This window comes from Haliotis asinina, chromosome 15, assembly GCF_037392515.1.
Source record: "Haliotis asinina isolate JCU_RB_2024 chromosome 15, JCU_Hal_asi_v2, whole genome shotgun sequence".
Lineage (NCBI taxonomy): Eukaryota > Metazoa > Mollusca > Gastropoda > Lepetellida > Haliotidae > Haliotis > Haliotis asinina.
Window position 1 is genome coordinate 18,015,394 of NC_090294.1, and position 16,139 is coordinate 18,031,532.

At 39.7% G+C, this 16,139-nt stretch overlaps 1 protein-coding gene across 2 annotated transcripts in view; it reads right to left on the minus strand.

Annotated features, from left to right (window-relative positions):
- LOC137266410 (putative aminopeptidase W07G4.4) overlaps positions 1–16,139 on the minus strand; it is a 33,572-nt gene that overhangs the window by 9,318 nt on the left and 8,115 nt on the right. For both annotated transcript variants that reach the window (XM_067801904.1, XM_067801905.1), the window contains exons 3-13: positions 14,887–14,952; positions 13,193–13,275; positions 12,263–12,371; positions 10,201–10,325; positions 9,452–9,551; positions 8,465–8,540; positions 7,346–7,431; positions 6,242–6,346; positions 4,437–4,512; positions 3,304–3,422; positions 3,111–3,194 (exon numbers count right to left, since the gene is read on the minus strand). In XM_067801904.1, coding sequence (XP_067658005.1) covers positions 3,111–3,194; positions 3,304–3,422; positions 4,437–4,512; positions 6,242–6,346; positions 7,346–7,431; positions 8,465–8,540; positions 9,452–9,551; positions 10,201–10,325; positions 12,263–12,371; positions 13,193–13,275; positions 14,887–14,952 — 1,029 coding nt within the window. The remainder of the gene's footprint in view (positions 1–3,110; positions 3,195–3,303; positions 3,423–4,436; positions 4,513–6,241; positions 6,347–7,345; positions 7,432–8,464; positions 8,541–9,451; positions 9,552–10,200; positions 10,326–12,262; positions 12,372–13,192; positions 13,276–14,886; positions 14,953–16,139) is intronic.

Sequence of the window (16,139 nt, forward strand, 5' to 3'; positions counted from 1 at the left end):
GTTTTGTTTTACATCACTTTTACCAATGTTCCATAATGGGTTTAACCTCACTGTGCCGTCACCCTACATGTTGCTATAAGGGATTAAATGTTACAGGTCACAGCATTTTAGGTTATAGCCTGTTTCAACCGAGACACGAGTCGCTGGTGAATTGTTCTCAGAGTGAAAACTGTTTAATTAATATCAGGTAGAAGGAATTTCAGATTGATGAAGACTTTTGAGTAATGTTGTTGATTTCAGTTATTGTTTGTAACTGAGTGTTTTGAGTAGTAGATGCTATTTGGTCATGTATATAAATGCTCCAAATGGTCAACATGATCATTGCAAAATGGTAAATGTATAAGTCAATGTTCAGTTTGCTGCTAACTCCCATGGAGGACAGAATCTTGTTCACAATGGTTTAGAATTAAGAGCAGACGAAACACCAACGTGCACTGGCGTTGCTGTAGAAAGGACTGTCCCGCAACAATCAACACATCTGACAACTTGGTCACAACCTATCGTGATATTCACAATCATTCTGCTGACAACAAAGATACTGTAATTCAGGAGTTCCTTTCAAACATGAAGTCGAAAGTCCACTACGAGAGCACGCCTGTTCCAGCAATATACCAAGAGGAGCTGATACGTGAGTTACTATTGTTTTAAAAGTTCAACTTCAATGTCAACATTAAATTAATTTACATCAATATTATCAATTATTTGTGATAACGACTTTGCCTGTTAAATTTACATTTCAATGCGGACAACAACATCCATTTGGCGCCACTGACCATGTTTACTGACTTTGAGCCAGCTGCTCAGAATGCTGCCAGACATGTGTTCAGCTGCCAGCTGAAAGGATGTATGTTCCACTTTCGCCAAGCAATCTGGAGGAATACTCAGAAGTGTGGCCTGCAGACACTGTTCAACAACGACCCCAGAGTGACTAGACTCATCTGCCATGCTTCTGCCCTGCCCCTCATCTACCCGAACGGCGTTGACGATATCTGACTGGCTGCCATTGAAAACATAGACTTCGACAACGCCAGAATTCTGAGATTCTCCGACTATGTCATAGAGCAGTGGGTGGAGAATAACGGCCGTGACATCTGGAACCACTTCCATACCATCGGTTCCAGAACCACCAACCACCTTGAGGGGTGTCATGTGAAGATAAACAAGTCCGGACCCAACCACCCCAACATCTACAAGTTCATCGACCTCATCAAGAAAGAGCAGTGCTACACAGAGACAGTAATCCTGCAGGTCCAGTCTGGTGTCAGACTGCCTCCAAAAAGAATGAAGTACTGAAACTCTGCAAGAATATGCCTGTGCTGTGGCACATCTGGTTGGACTGTGATGTGATGTGGATATGCGACATGTGAAGTCAATGACATAATGTGATATGTAATGTATATAGTGCTGTGTCTTATGATTTGTATTTGTGAACTAAATAATCATTAACATGAATAAGACAAATATAATGTATACATACAAATATATATATAAGTATATTTATATGAAATGAAGTGATGTTTCATTATGTGCTTCTCTGTATGTAAATGTATATGCTTTGATATGTGAATAAACATTATTTTATACTATTATGTATGCAATATATGAATAAATGTGATGAAGCAAGTTCGAACTGGTGTATGATGACATACCTATTATCATAATGTACTATTCTGTATGCGAATAAAAGTGACGAACAAAGTTGTACTCTCTGCCTACTTTTCTGTGTCAGACTATAGTTAATCCCCCTATTGTTTATCTATCTGACAGTACCGACTGCATCTACACCTACAACCACAGGTGCTGGCACAGTGAGGTGTTCCCCATAATGTCATAGCAAGACTTCACACACTGTACCAAAGAAAATCAGGGTTTTCAGCATGACGAGTAAATGCTTGAATTACCAGGCCCCTCCACAATATGTTTGGTTTTACGCCACCTTTACCAATATTCCAGCAATAGCATGGTGGGGACACCAGAAATGGACTAAACATTTTATCTTACCTCACACATGAATGTTGCTTTCCAACTGGTTAAGTGTTATTCTATTATTTTCAATGTACCCCGCTTACAGGTGATGTATTATTTTCAATGTACCCCGCTAACAGGTAATGTATTATTTTCAATGTACCCCGCTTACAAGTGATGTATTATTTTCAATGTACCCTGTTTACAGGTGATGCATTATTTTCAATGTACCCCGCTTACAGGTGATGCATTATTTTCAATGTACCCCGCTTACAGGCGATGTATTATTTTCAATGTACCCCGCTTACAGGTGATGTATTATTTTCAATGTACCCCACTTACAGGTGATGTATTATTTTCAATGTACCCCGCTAACAGGCGATGTACTATTTTCAATGTACACTGCTGGGAATTCCGAACTTTTCTGGTGCTTCATGGTAGTACTTCTTTGTCTCAAAAAACATTGAATCACGCATCAAGCACGAAAATTACCCATCTTTTGTGATTGAAAATCGAATGGAAGGGAGATCACTCTAAATCTGTTTACCTTGTGTCGTCTGCTGAATGGCGATTTGCCTTGCGTTCAACAGAAGTGCTTCAAACAGTTCAAAATTAAAATTCAGGTGTTCCGTAAGATAAATACATTGTTCACTCGTCCATTGGGATCCATGGGCTCATGTACCCTTGAGGTTTGTTTACATAAACACACCTCAAGGGCACATGAGCCCATGGCCCCCTCGCGACCAATGAACAACTTATACTGTTCCCATGTGGGGAATCAAACCTGGTCTTCGGTTGGACAAGTGAAGACTTTAACCACTAGGCCACCCCACCTCCCCTAATATCATCAGGAAGCATGGTGGGTGTTTTATAGATAAAAGAACTATCACATCATGCTGACTTGATGTGTGAGGAAAGCATGCTATGCAGAAATCCATGTTATGCAGAGTGAATGGAGCTGATACACCCTGAAAACATTATCTGGACACACCTGGATTCGGAGGTTTTTGCCATATTTAAGAGATGAAGTAATTTGCAGCATATTAAGGTGTGTTGAAAATTAATGAAATGTTTCCTAAAGCATCTTTAAGACCAAGCTTCCATTCAGGGAAACATCTCAGAAACAAATAACTGGTTCTACTCACAGAATATTCTGGTCCCATAGCCCTAATAGCATGGCCAGTCAAGGTAGCGATGGTGAAGATTTGTGGGTTTACTGCCTTGACAGCCTGAAAAGAACAAATTAAGCTGACAAAACACAAAGCCAATCCTGGGATCATGAGATGGTAGGAATAGTTTTCTACCTGTGATGTTTGACATTTTATATCAGTCACTTACATCTTCCTTGAATTTACACAGGACGTCAGCCATGACCATTCTGCCCTCTGCGTCTGTGTTGCCAACTCTCACCCTCACCCCAGCGCGGGAAGTGATGATCTCATCAGACACATAGCACTCTGGGGGATACAAGGATTTGTTTAGTCAAGAGTTGTGATCATTTTCCAATATAGACACTATTGCTCTTGGGGTCCAGTCAGGTTAGTGAGTATGTTGGGTTTTACGCCACTTTCAGCAATATTCCAGCAAACTCATGGTGAGGGACATCAGGAATGGGCTTCACACACTGTACCCATGTGGGGAATCAAACCTGGGTTTTCAGCATGATGATCCAGTGCTTTCACCACATGTATACCCCAACACCCCCAATCAGAATGGGTTGGGTAGGGTGGAAACTTGCGGGTAGATACCCTGGGTAGAGACAGGTTTGAGTAGCTAGGTGTACAGTTAGGGTACAGAAATAGTGATGGATTGGTAGGGTCCTTTGGGTTTACTTGGGAAAAAAGTCAGTAGGACTGGAGGGTGAGGACTGAAGGGTGGAGGCCCTTGTGTAAGGAAGGCCAGGTATTGTCAGGATACAGTAGGGATTTCCTCAGAAAGAAATGTAAGGGTGGCCACTGTTTGGTGTGCCTATGGTTCCCCCCCAACAGGAGGTCAGGGTGGGGGTAAAGGTTGGCCCTGGTTGGAGTTGAAATGGGTCCCCTCAAGAAAGGAGGACAGGGTGAGGTTTGGGTAAAGTCAATATGGACTCCCTTAGGAACAGACGATCAGGGTTGGTTTCTGGTGGAGTCAAATTGGACCCTCAGGATATCAGATCGGGTTGGGACTATACCCTTCCTCAGGATATGTGGTCAGGGTAGGGGCTCAGTGCAGTGGATATGGACGGTCAAGGTTTTAACTGGAAATACTTTGGTTAAGGAGGGTTTGGGTGGGGACTGGGTGAAAATTTGGGTGCCAAGGGAAAGAAGGGTCAAGATAGGTGGGTGGGGATTTGGTGGAGAAACTAGGGTTCTTTCAGGCATGGTCAGGGTGGAAATGCCCTCTTATATATTCCATGAATAGTTAAGATATAATAGTGGTATTTTTCCTACACAGTGCGTTTATGAGTTCTGTACAAGTATGACTCCACTGACCAGATCCCACGCTGTTCCTGACCATCACCATCGCACCCCGAGCTTTCAGACCCTTTGGCTTCAGGATAGACAGAATCTAGAGAGCAATAAAACAAAATTACTAATGTTTCAAAGGTTGTTATGCTTTTAACATTCTCTCCATCAAACAAGCATTTAGCATAATGAAAAGATGATGTTCTTGTAATGTAGCAAAATTACGCAAATCTATTAAAAGCACTGATTGAGGACGTGAATGATTTTGAAAAACACAAAGTTGTTTACCAACATAAGGTTGATTTCACTGCACAATGTGACTGAAATATATATAAACTAATCAGTCCAGCATCGACATTAATCTGAAATTCTAGCCTAATTCTGTAGAAACTGGACTTCCTGCTTCCAGTTAATTACCACACTCCAATAAGAACTGAGAATCTGTTTACTCCAGACATAGAATCAACAAGGAGATTTGTGTGATATTCCTGATCTGAACCATCTTCATGTTATATTTGGAATTACACTTTCTTCGTATTATCTTGGCTGCTGAAATTTTGTAACCCTCTGATAAGTATAAATTGGCACAGCTCCCACGGCTGAAAGCTATGATCACACAATGCCAATTAGAAAGTGGTCAAATGTAACACATGTAAAGTCCTTAGTAAAGTCTAGACTTCCAGTTGTCCGTCTTCCACGTTTTATGAAAGTCATGGTGGCTAAATGGGTAAGACAGCTGACTTTGTGTGCTGGCGATTAGGTGTCTGGCTGAGGTGTGGGTTCAAATCCCAGAGAACGTAATCCCAAATATAACATATCTTACCTTTGACCACTTTCTCAAGGCATTGTGTAATCTTAAACCATCTTATGGTTCAAACAAAATTCCTGAATACTTATGCATTATGTCAGGTTTACTTGTATAAGATTCACCGTCAGAATTTCCCATTAAAGCTGGATAGAATCAACTGCAACAACAATAGCATGCCAACACAACAGTTTTACATACACAACAGTGTCACTGAACTACAGGGAACTACAGACATACGAACAGAGTCCAAATACAGAAACACTAAGTACCCTAATTGAGGAACAAACATATGTTACTGTACATAAACCATATTTTGAGGACCATAAAATAGCAGTCTGTCAAAGGGGGTTTGCTTATCTATGGGTTACACTTTTGTCAAACATATTTTCAGGGGGTAAGACAACAACATCCTATCACCTCAAGCCGAAACCGTGGCCAGTTCATATTGAAATCCCAGACCCCTATTGTCTGATTTCAAATGACGCTGTGCATTGCGAAAATATATTTGTCATTGTGTATGCTTGTTTATTATTCACCAATGGAAGATACTGCTGTGTAATATTTTTTTGGGTCAATATTACGGTAGTGAAATACTGCGATTACTGGTTTACAGTTGTGATGTCACAATGCTAACACCTCTGAAAGAGCTGAGGGCTCTCACACTGAGGGCAATTTTGCCACAGTTTCTAGCAATTTATGTTGGAGAGTAATAAACAGAATGCAAAACTCGCTTCAGTGAAAATAGTTAATGATTTGGCATTAAGTGAGTGAAAGCGAGTTTGATACTAAATCTTTCACAAGTTTAATAAAAATGGTATTTCATGGAAGGCTGCCTAGTATCCTCTATTTCTTACACAACACAATTGAATAAATCTTAAACAGTCAGACAGTTCTGATCAAGAAAACACTGCAGTACGGAATGGACTTGTCGCAGGGTATGTTACTTTATTATTAATTTGACAAAGGTACATTTCTAATTCTAGTACCTGTGCCAACAACAAACCCTTCAGCTCCAGTATCTCACCTTGAAGAATCCCCCGACAGCTGCAGCCCCACACTTGTCTCTGTGCATACCAGCCATAACACCCCCAGCCTTTATGTCAGCGCCGCCGGTGTCGTAAGTGATGCCCTGTCAAAACAGTTTCACAGTGAGTGTGTGTGTTCATAGCAAGCAATTAAACAACAATGATAAATATTTCTGTGATATCATCTGCCTGTAGACAATCAAGTCTGAAACAGGTGAAACAGATCCATAAATTGTGTTACTGGCCACCTCATGGAACCTATTTGATAGGTAATATTTCTAAAATCACAGTGTGACTTGAAGCAATCCATCAATGTTTATCTTACCTCACGCATAAATGTCGTTTTCTGATTGGATAGTTCAATGTACCCCACTTACAAGCGAGTAACATTTTCTATGGCGAACAGTGGGAATTTATTTGGCTCTGCATGTTAGTAGTATTTGGGCTTTTGCCTAACTCTGGTACACCTTATTATGATCTAATACCCATGCTTCAAATAGTTCAAAATTAACATAGAGGTGTTTGGTAAGATAAATATGGAGCCCAAGGGTTGATGTACCCCCTATGTTTATGTTCCCCTTGCCCTCTGGGCTCAGGGAACATAAACCAACATCAAGGTACATCAATCATTATCTTACCTCACACATGAACGTTGCTTTCTGATTCGTTAAGCGCTATTCTATTATTTTCAATAGGCGATGTATTTTTTTCAATGTACACCGCTGGGAATTCCGATCTCTCCTGGTGCTTCACGGTAGTACTTTTTTATCTTGAATAACATTGAATCACGCATCAAGCATGGAAATAACCGATGTTTTGCAATTGAAAATCAATGGAAGGGAGATAACTCTAAATCTGTTTACCTTGTGACGTCTGCAAAATGGCGATTCGCCTCGTGTTCAACAGAAGTGCTTCAAACAGTTCAAAATTAAAATTCAGGTGTTTGGTAAGATAAATATGTGGTTCACTGGTCCCTCGAGGTTTGTTTATGTTCCCCTTGCCCATAAAAAAACCCTTGAGGGTATATGAGCCCATGGTCCCCTCGCGACCAGTGAACAACTTACAATCTCCCCCACATAACCAGTGAACAGCGTATAATGTACCTTGCCAACAAGGAAGATGGTCTTGTCTGTGTCACCCTCTCCATCATATTCCAAGAAGATGAGTCGAGCCTGATGCCGCTCCACAACTGTAGACAAACATTAGAGATATATCACCTGTCATCTGTATTCCAGCAATCAATATTCACATGGTGCGTAAAGTAAACATGATTTGTCATAAACACTGCAGCAACCACTAAAGACATCAATATTGCATCAATCTGTAAAGTCATCAATATTAACACGGTTTGTAAAGTCACCAAAATTAACACGGTTTGCAAAGTTATCAGCATTGAAGCAAAAAACTAAAGTTGTCAGTATCAACATGGCTTGTAAAGTCATCAATATTAACATGGTTTGTAAAATCAAAAGAACCGAGGCAACCAATAAAGTCATCAATATTAACATGGTTTGTAAAATCAAGAGAACTGAGGCAACCAATAAAGTCATCAATATTAACATGGTTTGTAAAATCAAGAGAACTGAGGCAACCAATAAAGTCATCAATATGAACATGGTTTGTAAAATCAAAAGAACTGGGGCAACCAATAAAGTCATCAATATTAAAATGGTTTGTAAAATCAAGAGAACTGAGGCAACCAATAAAGTCATCAATATTAACATGGTTTGTAAAATCAAGAGAACTGAGGCAACCAATAAAGTCATCAATATTAACATGGTTTGTAAAATCAAAAGAACTGGGGCAACCAATAAAGTCATCAATATTAACATGGTTCATAAAGTCATCAATATTTAGCATCGTCTGTCAAATCATCAATATTACCCTGGTTTGTCAAATTATCAATTTTACCATGGTTTGTCAAGTCATCAATATTACCATGGTTTGTCAAGTCATCAATATCAATATGGTTTGTACAGTTATCAATATTGCAGCAAACATTAAAGTCCTCAATACTACCCTTGTTGATAAAGTCATCAATATCACAGTGGTCACTTTCACAGAACAATGACCCATTATTTTATTTTGTTCAATTTTTTCAAAATCAGCCACACAGGTGATTAAGAGGACACCATACTGACACTTCCGTATATATTTTGTCAGAAAATATTTTAGTCATGGTCGTGCAAATACCCCTTCAGTTAAGAAAAACATAAACTTACAGCTTGCTGATCGGTTGACAGCAGCCATGAGTGGGTATTCCTTTTCGATGACCGACTTGTCCGACACTACAGACACCTGCCAATGTTAATCATGATTTCATAGCTCGGAAAGTCTCATTCATCTTTCTTTTTCATTGGGTTATGTGTAAAAAAGCACAGTTGTGTTTTTCTATGACATAAAAAAATCATTCTCTATGATTATTCTATTCAACACTTTGTTGATTAGAGTAAAAGAAATCTTCATAACTTTGATAATATAGTCTGTTTCAAAGAATAAATCATCATTTCAAGAATTTCAGATTTCTGAATTCTTCTATGATATATTCCAGTATTCAAGTGAGTGAGAGTGAAATTAGTTTAATGCTGCACTCAGCAATATTCCCACTATATGGCGGCAGTCTGTACATAATTGAGTCTGGACCAGACAATCCAGTGATCAACAACACGAGCATCGATCTGATCACGTATAACATCAAGTGGATTAAACATCAGCAGTAACGTCATCTGTATGAAAGATCACTCTTTAACATCAAGTGGATCGAGCATCATCAATAACAACTTAGTGAAGCATCATTACTAACATCAAACAACAATTAGAACATCAACTGAGCCAAACATCACCAGTAAAACCAACACGTTGAAGCATCACTAGTAACATTAACTGAACCAAACATCGCTGGTTAAAGTATCAGAATCAAACATCACAAGTGAGTGAGTGAGTGAGTTTAGTTTTACGCTGCACTCAGCAATATTACAGCTATATGGCGGTGGTCGGTAAATAATCGAGTCTGGACCAGACAATCCAGTAATCAACAACGTTAGCATCGATCTGCGCAACTGGGAACCAATGACTTGTGTCAACCAAGTCAGCGTGCCTGACCACCTGATCCCGTTAGTTGCCTCTTACGACAAGCATAGTTGCCTTTTATGGCAAGCATGGGTTGCTGAAGGCCTATTCTTCCCCGAACCTTCATAGGTCAGTCTCACCTTGATATCTGTGTCTCTAAATGCTTCCTGAACATATTCCAGCACTCGAGGAGCTGCCATTCTCTCAGGGTCGGATCCTCCGATGTCACGTGTAAGCAGTCTAGGGAGGGGTAAAATATTTATGCTCACTCTCACAATCACAGGAAATTACAGGTAAGACAGAACAACTGCCACTGCACTTTAGCTCACCTGGATGTGTAATCAACAGTTTGAAATGTAAACAAAGACTTAACCAAGATTGGAGGATTTGACACAACTCAACAAATTAGACAGCCTCGTTTATGTAGTTTCAAATTCATTCCTTCAAATGTTTCTTGGAAGTGCTGTAGTTGTTGTTTGTTGTTTAATGTGACAGTCAGCAATATTCCACCTATATGATGGCAGTCTGGAAAGAATCAAGTCTGGACCATACAATCCAGTGACCAACAGCATAAGCATTGATCTACTCAAATGGGATATGGTGACATGTGTCAACAAATTCTGTGAGTCTGACCACCTGTTCCTGTTAGCTGCCTCTTATGACAGTGATGAAAATGTTATACAGGATGATAAACAATGGATGGAAAGGCTGCTGTTTGTGACATTCAACCAGGTGAGCATGTCAAATACATTATCTGCGCAGTTCGGCAGTGTCAACCAAGTCAGTGAGCCTGAGCACCCGTCGCCTCTTACGACACACAATCAATTTAAAATATTTTAAAAAACAATTGATGTGATCTATACAGTGAAAACAGGACAGACAGATTTACCTCCCATACTCCAGGGCATTGTTGATGACGATCCCCTTGTTAACACGAGCTTCATCATTACACCATATCCCAAGCTTCTCCGCCTTGATGGCTTTGGCTGGCACCCCCTCCCGAACTTCAAGAGGCTGTGGGTTGCAATCAGTGAATAAATATATCTCAGTAAAGATAATGTTTAAACTTTGCTTCACTTCATGGATGACAATTTTTTTATTGTGAAGGGTCACGACGTTACAATTTATGTTCTTACTTCTTCATCAGGTGAATGAAAAAATGAACAGACAACTATATATGAAGGTGTAAGAACATATCTTGAAACGTCATGACCCTTCAAAATAAATAAGTTGTCATTCAAAAAAAATTTTGTCTTTATGTGTATCACTTTTAAATGCCCTTCTATTTCCTTCAGGCACAAAACAACTTACAATAAAACTTTTCTATTGCCGAATAAATGTAGTTTAAACTGTGTTTTATAAGAAAATCGAAAACTTGAGTATTATACTAGGATGAGTGAGTGCGTGAGTGAGTGAGTGAGTGAGTGAGTGAGTGAGTGATTAGTGAGCGAGTTTTATGCTGTAATTCAGCACTGTCAAACCAAACAACAGAAACTGGAACTACATTTGAAGTCTAACTCATAATACTTCATTAATATGTTAGAAGACATTTAATTAACCTAAAAAAACAAAAAAGAGTGAGTGAGTGGGTTATGTTTAACACCGCACTCAACAATACTCCAACTATATAGAGGCTGTCTGTAAATAATCAAATCTGGACCAGTGATCAACAGCATGAGCATCAATCTGCACAGGTGGGAACTGATGACATGTGTTAACCAAGTTAGTAAGCCTGACCACCAGATCCCTTTAGTCATCTCTTATGACAAGCATGGGTTACTCAAGGCTAATATTCCTTCACGGGTCAAGAATTATACATACTTTCAGCCAAAGTCATCTTTTTACAGTAACCAATATGGTTGACTGAATACATTAATGTGTGAGTTGTTTTCATGGACAGTCCACATAGATCAGAATAGGTTATTTGAATGAATGAATGAATGAATGAATGAATGAATGAATGAATGAATGAATGACCTGTAGATGAAGACAATATCTACATGTATTCCATTCTGCTTATCTGTTATCACCACACATCCTACCAAACATTCATGCTGCATGTGAATCATATTTGGTCAATGACACATGAAATAACTTATGCATGGTGCTTGTCATGAATCTGGATGGAAATCTAGTGTTTAATGCATTGTGTCTTCAAAGCCATCCTGTTAAAGCTAATGGACCACACGAAACAGCTGTTGACAGTCAGTTGCTAGGGAAACAAAAACATGTAGTCACAGCTGTGGACTGTTCAACCATTCATATTCAACAGCTGGGAAAAAACAGGAATAACATTCATGACAAACACCAGGCAGGGTTGCAAAAAATATTATCTTTTATGTTCTCTAGGCAAGCCATTTCTGGTGTGATATTACTGGAATGTTTGGCATAATACCATACTCACTCACTCATTCTGATCTAGGCATAGAACATGCTCAGTCCTGTTATTCACAGAAGTGAATAACATATGAAGAGGGCCAAAGAGTGAGTGAGTGAGCTCCCGAACGATTCCGAATGCTATTTAGAGTATGCTCGCTTCCGGGTGATGCTCATGGCGTATGTAAACCATGACAACGGTGAGTAAACAGTCGCTGAAAATAGTGTTTGGGCAATATTCAAAGATGTCATCTTGTGAAAATATTTGCTAATGGTAACCATGTCAACAGAAACCCCAAAGCGTATATACTGCAGGTCAAATAACTGTGTTATATGCAGATTTTTGTTTGTGGAGAGATCTGTGTCAGTGACCTGAATATTTGAAAGTCCCTCCGATCCCTAAATAGTAGCCGTTGTCTGATTGGTTAAATCTATTTAACCGTCTCGCGTTTGATTGGATCGTCATTGGTCGCTCAATGGTTACCTTACGCGACCTTCTACTAGGTTTTACTAGACTCAGTGATGGAGTGTAATGAAATACACTGAGACTAAGTTTACTTAGACTGAACACTCACCACATACAGAGCTTGCAGAGCCCCTAGTGTTGCAACAAGGTCTGCACTGGGGAAGCTGTCGTCCATGGGTCTGACAAGGAGGGGAGCCTTGCATCCTGCTTGCAGTGCTCTGTGAAAACAAGACACTCAAGGCTAAAAAAGGAAAGTGAAATGTTTCTTGTGTCACTTTTAGTTGTGCACGTAACAATTTTTCATTGCCATTTACAACAAGCATTGTTATTAAGGTGACATAATCTTCCACCGCATATTATCAAATGAAACTTAAAGAGAAATGAAAGTGAAGGTCGCAGCTTAAGATGAAGTAAAATGTCAACAAAAACATTACTCTCAAACTCTCTTGATATCTTGCGCAGTAGTTATTCAAACACAAAAATATTTTGAAGAGTCACTTAAGACCTCGACAAGTGTGTGAAACTCCTATAAAAAGTCACTGTGACCTTGAAAATCAACTGAAGGTCACCAAAATCGACTGAGCCCTGAGTGTTGAATATGATGACAATCCAGTGAACAGTTCTTGAGATATCTCTTGCTGACAGGGTTAACCCCTTTGGTCATGTGGACAAGGCATCCAACTTCTGATGAAAAAGTCTGTGGTGTGAAACCCAGCACGGGACCCGGAAATTTTGTGGCTGCTACACCTCCATAAAACTACATTCACTCAGATATTACACTGCCACAAAACAACATTCCATCAAACATTATGCCACCCTAAAACAATATTCACTCACACAACAACATAGCACTAAGTCTTCACAAAACAACTCACTTTGAAATTACCTTTCTTTATTAGGCATTTTCCCATGATGCCCAGGATTACGACTGACTGGCGGATCAAATAACATGCATCCAGACAAGAAGCTGTCGTGGAAAACATTGACCAGTGGGACAAAGTTAGAACAAACAATGAAAATCAAATCCCCCTTGTCTCACCTTTTGATGCCTTTGACGGTAGCATCAGCAAAGCTCCTCACATCGTCCTGATCACGGTTCAGAGGGCCGGTTGGGGAGAAGATCTGCAGGAAACAACATGTTAGAGGTCTCACTAACGTCAGTGCATGGAGTCACTGTTTCAAGCAGTATAACCACTGAGCATGTATGTTTGTAACCTGTTAAACTGTCTGTACTGCAAGCATCACTTTTCAAGAGTCATCATCTTGCAAGCTACAATGCATGTTTAAACCAGTAAGTGAGTGAGTGAGTGAGTGAGTGAGTGAGTGAGTGAGTGAGTGAGTTTTACGCCATACTCAGCAATATTCCAGCTGTATGGCGGTGGTCGGTAAATAATCGAGTCTGGACCAGACAATCCAGTGATCAACAACTTGAACATCGATCTGCGCAATAGGGAACTGATGAAGTGTCAACCAAGTCAACAAGCCTGACCACCCGATCCCATTAGTCGCCTCTTACGACAAGCATAGTCGCCTTTTATGGCAAGCATGGATTACTGAAAGCCTGTTCTACCACGGACCTTCACCGGTTGGAACAAAATAGAACCTAATATACATTTTCATATCATTGCTCTGCAATTCTTACATAGTTGTCAATGATGGAGATTATTATACAAGCTGTTTTCATTAGAGATGGTGGAGTAACAAGCAAATAAAGAATCTGTGATCAATAGATTGACTAAATCTCTCAATTACCAGTGTTAACCTCAAAACCTGTAGATGTTCATTGTGAAACTTTCTCCCAAATGTACTTAAGAACCAGGATTTTGGAGATGGGGGGAGGGCGCATAAATTATGAAGTCCAACAATTAGGGGAAAATGCTCCTCAGGGACACTTTTTTCAGGGGAAAGGGGGATGCCCACTCCCACACCGCACCTCTGGGTCAGCCCCTGAGAATTATTCTCCCCTTTCTATGTTGAAGCCTAAGTTTAAAAATGTTTTCTTTCACAAATACCATACAAAACATTATCGTAATTATCATGTATCCTACCAGTGTATGAAACTCCTAAGAAAATCAGGAAGCCCACCGGGCTGATAGCTTAAAAATGTTGCAGAACATGTAACCAGCCCAGTGTTAAAAATAGGAACAGAGGTAAGGTGTTAAAATACTCTTATGAAAGAATTACTTATAGTGCGTGAGGTAAACTTAAATATATGCAAAAGCATACAAATCATAACTTGGTGGTCCCTGTTGATTTATTTACTGTCACTGCCAACTAAATGAGACAAACAGGCAGAATGTTCAGTATCTTTGGCAAGAATGGTCTGTACATGTTCTTCATGCAATTAGCACAGGGGTTTGTATCTCTCCTTGTGAAAAGTAAACATGCGCAAAAGCAAATTTAACAAAAGTGACTTTGTCACTCAAAGCACTCTTTAGACCAAACACGTTTAGTGTTAAATAAAAGGGTAGGCTGATCTGTGGAAGTTACGGTTTGATTGATCATGAACTATGCATAGAGACGTCTAGCTACCACAGTTGTAAACTATTTTCAAAATATCACCCGTAGTCAGAGACATGGTAAAATATCTACCCATGGAAAATGGATTGGCCCACAGGGGTGGCTATAATATAAACTTGTAAACCCACCAGGTAACTAGCAAGCAGTGGGCCGCCAGGTAGATGCTATTTCATACACTGATCCTACTGAACATTTATTAGCATAAAATCTTACCAGTCTCCCCGATGGCACAACATCTGTCTGCACCAGAACCACGTCCTTCTCCAAAGCACTGTCCACCTGGGGAGAAAGTGACCATTGCAAATAAATCCTCCAATAGACAGCACTGTTCTTCAACATAAGGGCAATGGTGTTCACCATGTTCACATTTGGTGAACAGAACCAACAAGCAGTAACAGATGACTCAAGAAGAAAGCGGAGCTGTTAACTGATCAGGAAACAGAAACAACACATCACACATCATACACAGTTCACGGACACCAGATCTGACCATTGTTCAGAAAACATGACAAAGAATTGATCAATAGTGTTAAACAAGGATAAGTTGGACCAGTACAGAGAATGTGTTTCCAAGAAGAAGGTGGTGAACGGCAATGAGCAAACTCATTGGGTTTGTGAAAGGGAGAGCAGATGTAGGCTAGTGCACATGCAGAGCATGACAATGAAATTGATTCTGTGCGTAGCTGCAAATGCCTTGCTGATAAGATTCTCATGTGGTCGGTGTAGCAAGTCGGTAATATTTGGATATACAGATAGATATTTTGAGAGAAATAAACATGTCAACGGTAGGTAAAAACAATCAGATAATACACTCTCAGACCTGAAAAATGGCATGCAATGTTCTTAAGTACGTGGAGACAGAATGTACATCTCACAATGGCCAGCACCAGTGGGCAGCACTCATACATGCAAATATTGGTCAATTGTCAGGTTGGTGCACTACTTATCCTTGTTCGCCAGTAAGTCCAGATACGAGAATTGTTGAATGAACACATTTGAGAATTCATAGTAGAATACAAAAGCTTCAATTAACAGAACAAAAACAAACTGCCATTTTATATTACTAATTTGTTTGAAAAGGCAAGGAATGCTCATAAAGCAGACATACATGTATATTCACCACCCCTGGTCCTCTCCTTATCCAAGCACCTCTTTAAATGATAACTATTAGATACTAGTAAATGATATCAATTAGATATTTGAATTAATCATATGTCCATTTTAGTGTAAAGTAAAAAGTGTTAAATATATCATGGCATGTACTTGGTTCAAATAAATAGAACTTGGAAATTTTAACTATAAATTGTATATTTATACACTTATCCTATCTCACGATTTGCAGTTCTCTCTCTTGCTTCTACGCTGAGTGGAACGAATTAGAACTTTACTGTAGGCCTCTCTTGTCCATATGGCCGTGTTCCCCAGGCTGCTCTCCTTACAGGATGGGTCCCATGCAGAGCATGCAG